The sequence below is a fragment of the Podarcis tiliguerta genome (genome assembly GCF_965153285.1).
Source record: "Podarcis tiliguerta genome assembly, chromosome: 4".
Lineage (NCBI taxonomy): Eukaryota > Metazoa > Chordata > Lepidosauria > Squamata > Lacertidae > Podarcis > Podarcis tiliguerta.
This window is the reverse complement of record NC_139537.1, coordinates 26669269-26681988: the sequence shown is the minus strand read 5'-3', so window position 1 is coordinate 26681988 and position 12720 is coordinate 26669269. Positions and strand designations below refer to the sequence as shown.

General features: G+C 39.1%; 1 protein-coding gene across 1 annotated transcript in view; it reads right to left on the bottom strand.

Annotated features, from left to right (window-relative positions):
* PDS5B (PDS5 cohesin associated factor B) overlaps nucleotides 1-12720 on the bottom strand; it is a 66624-nt gene that overhangs the window by 43156 nt on the left and 10748 nt on the right. Inside the window, exons 2-3 of the mRNA XM_083437005.1 lie at nucleotides 8151-8274; nucleotides 4245-4448 (exon numbers count right to left, since the gene is read on the bottom strand). Coding sequence (XP_083293131.1) covers nucleotides 4245-4448; nucleotides 8151-8258 — 312 coding nt within the window. The 5' untranslated portion in view covers nucleotides 8259-8274. The remainder of the gene's footprint in view (nucleotides 1-4244; nucleotides 4449-8150; nucleotides 8275-12720) is intronic.

Sequence of the window (12720 nt, the reverse complement as noted above, 5' to 3'; positions counted from 1 at the left end):
GTCTGGGAATCAAGACTGTTGACACTGACAATGTTAAAAAAGCACTTTCGAAAAGCTGTGCTTGTGAAATATATTGTTGCGATGAAGAGAGTAAATGTGAACAATCTAGTAAAAGAGGACTGCAAAGCTAGACGTCATTTCTTTTAACTTTTGACTTATAAAAAGTAATACTGAACACTTTCAAAACACACTACATAAAGGTTAACCAAGTAGTCATTTCAAGTGGAAATGAATGTACTTGGCAATTTAACATAACAATACTATTGCCTAAAAGAAATGTACCAATCTAAATTTCAACAGAGGGGGTAAAAAAATGGAAAGATGATGAGGGAAGCAACAAGGGAAGACTATGAATAAGTGTAGTTAGGCTTCAGTTCACAATCAATTAGCCAACCTGAGTTAATATGGTACCAATCCACTTACTTCAAACTGGTCTTCTATAGTCAAAGTGAGTTCTCTGAACTACCTGAGACATAGACTGTGGCTTCAGAAATTTCAGTGTTGACAACAAGGCAAAGAGAACTACACCTAGCAGTTTTCTATCCAAACCATGTAGCTTCATTCCAATATAACTGTAAACATTTTAAATATAGTTTACTGGGGTTTGTACATCTGAATCAGATATAGCTCACTAACTGTGGGCCAACAAACTACAACCTTAAACTATGGCTTGTCAATCTCACACTGTGCTAACTGTATGTTATCATTATCTTTACATTTACCTTTTATTAACTTGCTATCCTAGTTTGTTGCTGCCCACTTGCTGACCTGAGATGAAAACAAAGAGCAGCTGAAAAATGAAACTCCTCACACAGCTAAGGGACACTCATTGGTGCTTTCTTAGTCCTTGCACTGTGTCCTCTCGCTGCAAGCTAGGAGACTAGTCCTTTTTTATACAATTTAGTACACCATCCAACCTAGAGCTGTGTACACAAGGCCTCTCTAAACTTTTCTCCTGTATGTGGGTGGAGAAATGGGGAGGGGGAGGCATTTCACTGACTTTCCCCAAAGAGAGTAGAAATTATCCAGTAACATCTTAGGGCTGAGGCTCACTGTTAGAAGCAGCACTGTGCCGACCCTTTACCAGTACCACAAAGCAGAAACCACATCTGGAACTGTAAAGTGGATTAGTTGCCCCCCCCCAACAGATCAGCATTACATCCAGAGCCATGTAGTCCTTTTTTCCATTCTCCCCAAAACACCTGTATATGAAAATACAACAGCTAGCTTTTCACCTACGGTAAGGTAAAGGTAAAGGGACCCCTGACCATTAGGTCCAGTCATGACCGACTCTGGGGTTGCGGCGCTCATCTTGCTTTACTGGCCGAGGGAGCCGGCGTACAGCTTCCAGGTCATGTGGCCAGCATGACTAAGCCGCTTCTGGTGAACCAGAGCAGCGCACGGAAACACCGTTTACCTTCCCACCGGAGAGGTACCTATTTATCAACTTGCACTTTGATGTGTTTTCGAACTGCTAGGTTGGCAGGAGCAGGGACCGAGCAACGGGAGCTCACCCCATCACGGGGATTTGAACCGCTGACCTTCGGATTGGCAAGTCCTAGGCTCTGTGGTTTAACCCACAGGGCCACCCGCATCCCTTCACATGCAGTAAGATGTGGGAATTGTTGGGTTATTCAAGCAAACTGATTGATCAACCTACCCCACAGCAATTAAATTGCCAGATTATTGTTCTAGAGAACAAGAAATCTACAGTCAGACTTGGAGGAAAGAAAATGGGGTTGCTGTTTTTAAGAAACTTTTCTGGAAACAGTGTTTCCCACAATTGGGACTCAAGTTGTTTTTGGATTGCAGCTCCTATCATCCCTATATAACAGGACCAAGTTTGGGAAACAGTGATACAGAACAAGGCAACTTCAAAAAACCAATTTGTCCATAGTAAGGAGCATAAGGAACTCTAGACTGAGTTCAGACTCAAACTATGTATTAATAGAAAATAAATTCACAAAATTCTCTTTACTGTATTTCTGCCCAATACAGGAAACCACTAATTCTATGAGAACCATTTTCTTTAAAACCAGTGTTCTTAGAATTGTACAAACACAGAAAGATAATCAGCATGATTTATTCTGCATCTTTAAAATGGATTACAATTAGGTTTGCATGCCAATTAAAATTTAAATCCATTACTCATGTGTGTTTTAGTTGATTAATCTGTTAGCTAAATCTGCATACATTTGCATATGGGTAAAAGCAATATTTCAGAAGAGGCGTATTCACTTGTTTTTACATGATGCACACAGTCATTATGCCAGGTATCATCATTCCCATGTGTTAGAGGAAAGGGGTGGGGGGGTGTCTTTCAAGATAGAACTTGCCTTTTGCAGTTCAAGTACTAGTATTAAAATATTTTTCTAAAAAAAACTTCTGTCCAATTAATCATGAGCACATTTTCATCTGATTGAAAGGATTTAAAAAACAACAACACACTTACAGCCCTAATTAAAATGAATGTCACATATAATGGTTTTAGAATCAATAAAAGCAGCAATAAGCCACTCAGAAGCGCTGAAACGGAGGATAGAATAGCTGAAAAAGGCAAGGACTTTATTATGGACAATAGCAGGCAGACACTTGTAAGGAACTGAGCTGAAAAACTAGAGTCCATGACACACAACACACCATTTTCGATGCCCATTCCATTACAAAGATGGAGCACTCTGCAACTCCTTAGAATTATTGTTTTAGGAGGAAAAATAAGTTATGTAACTGGAATGATCTACTATGGTTTATCATAATGTGCAATCCCCTCTTCTGGCATGGCCACAAGGAAATGAGAAGTGTTTGCTTCAGTTTCAATTAATCAGAGTTAGTCTTACATGGTAAACTGTGGCTAATCTTAACTATGATTCGCTTGTTAACTTCAGCTTAAAGTTGCACTTGTTTCAAACAAGTTCATAACAATTAAATTATTGTTATAAATGAATCGCAGTTGAGTTTAACCAATTTTGCCAAGCTCAGATAAAACAACAAGCTGTAGTTAATCCAAAACAAAAATGAAAGCTTCTGAACCCCTCTTCACAACCACACTGGAAGAGGAAAGGTAAGAGGAAGACCCCCAAGGAAAACCTGAACCATACTCTAGGCCCTGATAACATTATGATGAAACTACATTTTGCCTGGTGAGTTTATAAAACAGTGTCCATGTCCCTAGCAAATGGTCACAAAATGACACTCATTTTCATTCACTACACAACCATGATTTTCAAGCAGCTTCTTGACAGCGCTATCATAAAAGAGGCAAATGGGAGTCAACAACTAAGTTCCATAACATACAACTTTTGTCATTTCTTGTACAGATACATGAGTCTCAGAAAACAAATACAACAAACTGCAGACAATATAGCTGTGCAAGATGGAACTGCTGAAAGCCATAAACATAAATACTACTTGCTAACATCAGAACACTTCCTAATACAGAAACATATCTCCACCTAAAATTCAAACTACTTTAGAATTCACATAGTCAAAGGAAAAAATGCCAAAGACTTGCCATAATTCAACCCCAAATGCTATAATTTAACAAATCAGTATCTTTTGATAGCAGGCAACTGACAATATTTATTATTCATATGAACACACACACACACAAATAACTTTAAGGTCATAAGAAGGCATACAGAATGCCAGTGGTTATTAATTGTTTAGTTTTAGTTTTTAGTTTTTGCCTGTTGGAATAGCTTTAAACCTACACAGCTACCTTGCCAACAGCTACTCAATTAAAGTTTTGCATGCTGCCCTAAATCATATAATCAAGTTCTCATTTAAGGGTCATAGGAACGCACAACTGAATTTAGCACTTGCAAAATTTTATTTCAAGATTCTTTTAACAGACAAAATGTCCCTGCTTATCGACTTTTCAATTTTCCTAGGCTTTGTTTTGCAACATAGATCAATCTGTGATAAATAACAGGCAACTGTCACTCCAAGCCTAAATACACTGTAGCAAATATTATCAGTACTGGGCCTATAAGACCAGACTACACCTTAACAATTCCCACACAGATCCTACAACAAATCACTTTAAAATACCTAGCTAACTTCTGGAAATGGAGCCAGTGCTTTTAAAAATATTTAATTCATATCAGTTAGAATATGCAGTGTGAAAGCTCTGCTGAAGAGTTCTAACCTCTCGGTTGTTTGTTTTTGAATGTTTAGAAATAAACATAAAACAGCACTACTGCTCATCCAAAGTCACAGAAAATAAGGATGACATGCAATCTTACCTTAAGTTTATCTGGTGAAGTGTATGGTGCTTCAGGTGCATATATTCTAAAAATATCAGCAAGACAACAAGCTACAAGCAAGCGTACATCTTTATCAGGGTGCTTAAGGAAAAAATCGGAGGCAAGATGTAAAGCGAGATTTAGATAGAGCTCCTTTTCTTCTTCAGAGTCCTGGTCCATATCCATGAATGTTTTGACAACCATCTGCCAAAAGAAAGTTCCAAGATAAGCAACATTCTCTAGGGAAAAAAACAGCCCATATTAAAAAAACCACATACATTAAAGGGGCTATTTTTCGTTATGCGCTTCTTCATTTTCCTGACTATTTCGACTTTCCCGTAATGAGGGTAGAATATTGTAAGCTTCAAAATGGTTGAATGTCACAGTATTTAATCTACAGTCATGTGACAAATAATATTTGCATTACATCTTTGCTAATAGCACATACAGTGGTACCTCGGGTTAAGTACTTGATTTGTTCCGGAGGTCTGTTCTTAACCTGAAACTGTTCTTAACCTGAAGCATCACTTTAGCTAATGGGGCCTCCTGCTGCTGCCTGCTGCTAATAGCACAAACAGTGGTACCTCGGGTTAAGTACTTGATTCGTTCCGGAGATCTGTTCTTAACCTGAAACTGTTCTTAACCTGGAGCACCACTAATGGGGCCTCCTGCTGCTGCCGCGCCGCTGGAGCACGATTTCTGTTCTTATCCTGAAGCAAAGTTCTTAACCCGAGGTACTATTTCTGGGTTAGCGGAGGCTGTAACCTGAAGCGTATGTAACCTGAAGTGTATATAACCTGAGGTACCACTGTATCAACATGCAATGGCACTAGGAATAAATACACAGCAAAGATGGTTGCTGCCGACAGGAATGTACAGTCAAAATAAATCTGTATCTGACAAAGTAGATTCTAGCCTATAAAGGTTGCACTTGTTTAAGGTGGCACAAGTTTGCTTTTGCTGCAGCAAATCAATACAATCGCTCTTCTCACTTCCCTTGGGGAAGGACCATAGCTCAGTGGTAGAGACTGCCCTGCATGTAGAAGGCCCCAAATTTTATCTCCCGGTAGAGCTGGGAGAGACTCTTGCCTGAAACCCTGGAGAGCTGCTTTCAGACAGTGGAGACAATACTGAGCTAGATAGACCAAGGGTCTGATTCAGTGTTTGGTGGCTTCCTATCTTCCTATATATAAAAATGTAAGTCTGCCATCGCATAGCCCCTGTTGGGAGGACTATATCACAACCCGGGATTTGCACAAAGTCAGAGTGAAGGAGGGGAGCAAAAGAGAAGACAGGTTGCACAAAAGCAGTGAATATGGCATGGAAGTAAGAAGGGAGAGACATTGAAATGGGGGGGGGGAGTAGTGGTTTAAAACAATGGCTGAACTTCAAGTAAAGCATGGAAAGAGAGGAAAGCAACAGTTTAAAATGGTTTTAAACAACGGCAGAGGTTTGAGGGAAATGGGGATAGAGGGGCACCGAGGGAAATTGTGATTTAAAACATGTTTGAATAAAGCGGGGGTATAAAAAACTGTATGCTTTTTCAGACTGTCATTTAAATATTCATTTCACTGGGAATCCTTTGATATATATATATATATATAAAATCTATGTTAGTCATTCTCAGAGTCGACTCATTGATATCAGTGACTTGGATGCACTGATTTCAATGGATTTATTCATTATTTTAAAAGAATGTAACAAATTATTCAAGCTTCTCTGGAGTTCAGATTTGTCGTTCAAAGTACTTTACGAAAACTTTTGAAGTTCACTTACACGGCAACAAAACTTCTGGAAAATCTAACACGAAAAAGACTGCATTCTCTAACAAAACGTACAGTGGTGCCTCGCAAGACGAAAAGAATCCGTTCCGTGAGTCTTTTCGTCTTGCGGTTTTTTCGTCTTGCGAAGCAAGCCCATTGGCGGATTAGCTTTTAGCAGCTTAGTGATTCAGAAAAAAGGGGTTTTGGAGCGGGAAAAAACCTCAAAATTTTTCGTCAATTTTCGTCTTGCGAAGCAAGCCCATAGGGAAATTCGTCTTGCGAAGCGCCTCTGCAAACGGAAAACCCTTTCGTCTTGCGGGTTTTCCGTCTTGCGAGGCATTCGTCTTGCGGGGCACCACTGTATTTATTACCATAGCATATTGCAATATGTTTTGCTACACACAAAAACCAGCAACCAACCTCAAACACTAAAATTATTAAGAGCAATTTTAGTCAGGCCTAATTACAAAGATAAGAGTACAATCAAGGTTAATCTAGGTGTACCTAGAAACTTCTTTACAAACCCAGAAGGCATCAGGTGTTTACTCTATTGAATCTATTTTAAAATTTCAAGATTTTGTAATGCACTCGGTTGCATGAAGCACAAACAGTTGTCTATCCATATCACCCTTTATACAGGTGGGGGGGGGGAGCTAATTACATCTGAGAAAACATAAGTGTATCACGAATCCTTTGGCCCTGTAATCGTATTCTGTCTTTGAACTGTAATATAAATGGTGTGTGATCAATTTTTAGGAGTATCTCTTTTCAAATATTTAAAAAGTAATCAATTATGTACTACTTAACACTCTAAAGATCTATACAATTCTTTCCATGAGAGACTTATTAAGCCATCTATAAGATGATGACATAGAAGATTCCATAAAACTAAGTCGGAAACTCCACTTCTCCTTCTCTGGCCTCTGGTAATGCTGATCTCAACCAATGATCCAGCTAACTGCAAGTAGGAATCCAATTAAGATACCAGCTGGGTACTGGATTCTTTCCTGTGTGCAGAGAAAATAGGAGAAGCACACTGTGGAAGCAAGAAAGGATGTAATATTTAGGCTGCACAATGTTGGGAAAGCGCCGGTTTTCATACTCAGCAAGCAGCCTATACATGATGGAGCACAACCATGTCATTTTAATATGCATGGATTTCATGCATGGTGGGGCAACAGAATTGTACACATACATCCACCCTAGGTCATGTCTCAACTGCACCTTCCCTTATATTTGTGTCCATAGACCCAGCTCCCAACATGTACGGTGCTGTCAACATGTATGATTCTCTCAAAATTCAAAATGTGCCTGCTGGTCTGAAAAAGGTTGGCAGCTTCACCTTAGACCAATAAATAATAACCATACCAAATAGGATCTATGTAAGAACATTCAACTGGGTATTTAACTAAACATTATATTCAAATTTCGACTTCCATGTCATTATTTCATTCTCAGTTTCCCAGCATCTGTGAATTTCAGAACATACTGTCCTTACTGTCACTGAGCTAGCTAGATAGCTATGACATCTTTTTCCTTCTCTCTCTCCCCCCCCCATATTTACCAAAAAACTGTGACAAACTCTTACCTCTACATATCTGAGCAGAAGGAGGGAAGGGGACTGTTGTTTGGTATATGTACATGATGAGAATGCTCTGCCAATTTCAGAAGCAAATTACCATGTTTTTCTGTGTATAAGATGCCCCCATGTATAAGACCCCCCTATTTTGGGGGGCTCCAAATTAAAAAAACAACCCTCAGCACTACCCGTGTATAAGACAAGCCCCAATTTTAAACCTATATTTTTTTGGTTAAAAAACCTAGTCATACAAGGAAAAAATTGGTAACTACAGTTCACTATGACACATTTCCATCTTGTAATAGAAAAATAGGTTCTGTGGGGAAGTTTACATTCATTGCTGTAGCTCTGCCAGCCCTATGTGACACTGCTGAAGCCATCAACTGCCGCCCCCCCCAAGTCACAGTAGTGTTATTACTGTTTTATTTGAAAGTAACAATATATTTTTTCTAGTAATGTTATCAGCAGTAAAAAAAATTTTTTTAAAAAAGCACAGGAGAGAAAAATTATGATAGGTGCATGAATTAGAACTGCCCAAAATGTGTAATAAAACTGGTCACTCACTTTTAACCGCCGTACCATCTCTTCTTTAGAAATTTTATCAGATATTTCCTTAACGCCGGGTGGATAAGTAATTTTTCCATCATTGGCTCGAGTCTTTGAATGAGCCATGATGCCGGTTTAAAACCTGGAACAGAGAAAAATTGAATTAGATAATATTTAATACCCATCACACCATTATCTAATTTCTTTTTGTTTTGTTGAAGTCCAAGTGGCCAATTTTATAAAGCAAGGAACAAATTTAAGTGACGTGCAAACAATTCTACCTGAACTGTGCTACACTTTTACACATCCAGTACATATGCAATTGTACCACATCTGCTAGTAATCAGACACCAAACAAGCCAACTAGCTCAATATGAAAGTTAGCATGGATATAGCCAAGACAAGAGTTTACAATCTCATTTAAACTAAAACTAGATGATTTCCCCCCCTACTGCAAATGTAGAGAAACTGACATTTTGACACTTTTAAGAAGCAGGTCAGGGATTCAGAATAAGAGAAAGCAAAAGAGACAGCCATAATGCATAATTTCAAAAACGGAATTAGTTAATTTATAATTTAATGTCTGAGTATAGCACATGCTTCAAAGGAGACTCTTAATCTCACCTCAACAGAATCCTTCTCAAGTTTTAACTTTTCTACATGTAGACAGAAATATATATATCTAGAAACATGGTGGGTGCGGGTGTGTGTATTTTGTTTGTTTGTTTTGTGTGTGTGTGTGTGTGTGTGTGTGTATACACACGCACACACACACATACATATATATTTATATATACATACAGTGGTACCTCGGGATGCGAACGGGATCCGTTCCGGAGCCCCATTCGCATTCAGAAGCAAACGTAACTAGCGACGGCACGTCTGCGCACGCGCATGTCACTTTTCGCCACTTCTGCGCATGATGTCATTTTGAGCGTCTGCGCATGTGCGAGTGGCGAAACCCGGAAGTAACATGCTCTGTTACTTCTGGGTTGATGCGGAGCGCAACTCGAACGCGCTCAACATGAAGCATATTTAACCTGAGGTACGACTGTACATAAATACACACACACACACACATATGGAAATTCTGCTATATGAATAACTTTTATCCAAAATAATCTGTGACACAAAACATCCCTAAGAACAAATGTGCCTCAGTGGATCGATTGGCCCTCTTTCTTCCTACCCAGGCTGACCCTTCCCACAATTACTTCTAAAGAAGTAATTTGCAGGCCAGAAATCAAGACAGAGAGGTGGTTGTAACGTATAGCATACAGTTAGCAAGCACCAACTTCCCATTACAAGAGTGGTTGGCACACACTGGTGTACATGTTGTTGAGGAGGAATCAGGGCATGGAGAGCCTCCACTAAATACTCTCACACTTCCCTCCCACAGCAGCTACTGTACCTCATGGGGGATAAGCCAGTTCCCTGATAAGAAACATTACAAGCTGGAAAAACATACACTCATATTAGAATTGACGTCAACTGTGTCTTTTAAACTACTATAAAAAGGTAAAAGGACCCCTGACCATTAGGTCCAATCATGGCCGACTTTGGGGTTGCGGCGCTCATCTCGCTTTATTGGTCGAGGGAGCCAGCGTACAGCTTCCGGGTCATGTGGCCAGCATGACTAAGCTGCTTCTGGCTAACCAGAGTAGCACACGGAAACACCGTTTACCTTCCCGTCGGAGCGGTACCTATTTATCTACTTGCACTTTGACGTGCTTTCGAACTGCTAGGTTGGCAGGAGCAGGGACCGAGCAACAGGAGTTCACCCCATTGCGGGGATTCAAACCGCTGACCTTCTGATCGGCAAGTCCTAGGCTCTGTGGTTTAACCCACAGTGCCACCCGCCCATTATTTCATATAAAACTATTTACAAGGTGAATAAAGGGATAGAAGATAAGCTAGGCATCTATCATCTATCATCTATCTATCTATCTATCTATCTATCTATCTATCTATCTAAATGAGAAAAGAGGAAAGCAAATTCCCAAGAGATGCTGCAGCATTTGATAATGGAAGACACAGCAAAGTATATAGGAAAAGGTCATACCTCTTATCATATGAAAAGATGTTCATACTAAATTTAAGGTAAACAGAATCAGAAAAGTTTCTTGGTTATTCTAGCTAGGACGCTTTTTTTAAAAAAAGCATGTCATATAAAACTATTTACTAGGTGAATAAAGGGATAGAAGATAAGCTAGGCATCTATCATCTATCTATCTATCTATCTATCTATCTATCTATCTATCTAAAAAAAATGAGAAAAGAGGAAAGCAAATTCCCAAGAGATGCTGCAGCATTTGATAATAGAAGACACAGCAAAGTATATAGGAAAAAGTCATACCTCTTATCATATGAAAAGATGTTCATACTAAATTTAAGGTAAACAGAATCAGAAAAGTTTCTTGGTTATTCTAGCTAGGACGCTTTTTTAAAAAAAAGCATGTCAAATACTACAAAAAATACACTGCGCTGCTTTGGAATACTATAAACTAAAAATGAACAAAACAAAAATTAAGATTATACGCTAGATGCATTTCCACGCACAAGAAAACAAATGCAACCAAAGTTAAAAAAGCAGAATAAAAATGTACTAAAATCCTATTAAAATAAACAAACAAGGAAGTCATTTCTTAAGGAGCCCTGAGCTCAACAGGATTATTCTGTATGCGTCTTGCTCAACCACAGTGTCACTAACTGCCTCCTTCCACTAGCAAGCCTAATAACCCCCAATCTCCATTCCACACATATTTACTTCATGTAGTGCTACTCAACCCACAGTGGATAGAAAAGGGGTATTGGTTGGGAAATACATTAGTTGCCATCCAACCCTAAAGATCCATGACCCATGTCACATTTTATATAACATAGTAAGAGTCAATACAGGGTACACACAAGACCACTGTAAAGTACACAGGATTTTTTCCCATCTTAATTGTTTGCCTAAATGCACTTGCCTGTTTAGAAGCATGCAAACGCCACTTTTGCAGCATTCCGCACAGGTTTCTCATAAAAAGCATTTCCAAATGACTTAAGCCAGGCAAGATTCAATATATTACATTCCAGCAACAAGCTTTAAAGTAATCAAGATTCAATAGCTGCCTTTTCATCTAAGGTACTTAAAAGTTTCATTCATTTTATATCAGGGAATCCCAACTGTTATCACAGAAGCCATGAGACAAATCAAAGAATTAGTTGTTCTCAGGCATTTTACACTACTGACAGAACATACACATGCAGTCTCTATGTTCCAAAGCATAGGTTTTTCCCTCTTTCAGATATATCGCTTCTCTTATGAGTTATAATATACTTTTTAAGGCACAGGTGACGCCTGTCTGTGACTGATGAGGTCCATCATATGTGAGATATAATATACATATTAATACATAGGCCTCATAATTCACAGGCAGGAGCATTAGAATGGTTAGGGTACTTTAAAATATAGAGAACTGTAATTTGGTGCACACACAGCTGAATCGCTCCAATTCTGAGAAAGTTAGAAACACAATTTTAATGTCCAGCAACTGAAATGCAGAATATCTTCTTTATAACAGTAGATAGCTCTCCAGGAGAATAGAAAGAAGCAAATGACAAGAATTAAAAGATTCTAATTTCACACACTTTTAACCATTAGATTGGGAGGGGGAGAATTCCTGTGACAGTAAAGAATGTGAATACACAGTATATTGTTAGTGTTGTGTGCATAACATATATTCAGTTTAAAAGTCACACCAAATCATGAGTTGTAAAGCTTAAATGTGGCTTGACATGATACTGACATTGAGAAACCATGGTTCAAGAGTGACCAGCTAATTAAAAAGTGATGCCAAATTTTGGAAGCGGATTTAGAAGCATAGCTTCCGCAAGCTTTGTTACAGTGTGATGTTGAAATTGACAAACCATGGTTATGGCCATTGTTCTACCTCCTGCCATAGTAGGTGCAAGAAAAAGTAATGAATGGCCATCCTGGGGAAAACAGTGACCCTAATTTTCAGTTTGAAGTAGCTTGAGCACTGAAATGCTTGCCAAAACTCAAGGTTTTGGGATATTTCTGCTTAAGAGAAAGAATAGGAGAACAGATGTGGTGTGAGAACCATGTGAAGCGTTTAGTACCATCTTTGATGCAACTTCCTTCTCCCCATGCTCAGTTCTATGGTTTGGCATACTGCTCAAATAAGCCTCACTCACTATTAGAGATTCTGCTACTTAGATAAAACGTTGAAGCAGTACAAGCATAAGTCTGGTTTGGGATGTAAGTGGAATTCATGGTTTCTCCTACAGGTTCATGTGCTTTCCACTTCTGCTTCCCCTCACAGAATCAGGAAGTGTTCAAAATTATCCAGGCACCAGGTGTGTTTTGCAACTGGTACGGGTCCAATTGTGACTACATGGAGATCTCTGGATGCCAGGATGACAACTGACATCTCCATCTGGCTGGCCCCTCCAGATTTCTTAATCACATAAGCAGAAGACCTTATTTATTGCATTTATATCCCATCAATCATCATCACCACCACCACCACCCCGCAAAGGCACCTAGACACCACCTAGCCACATGTGATGACTGTAACCTGGG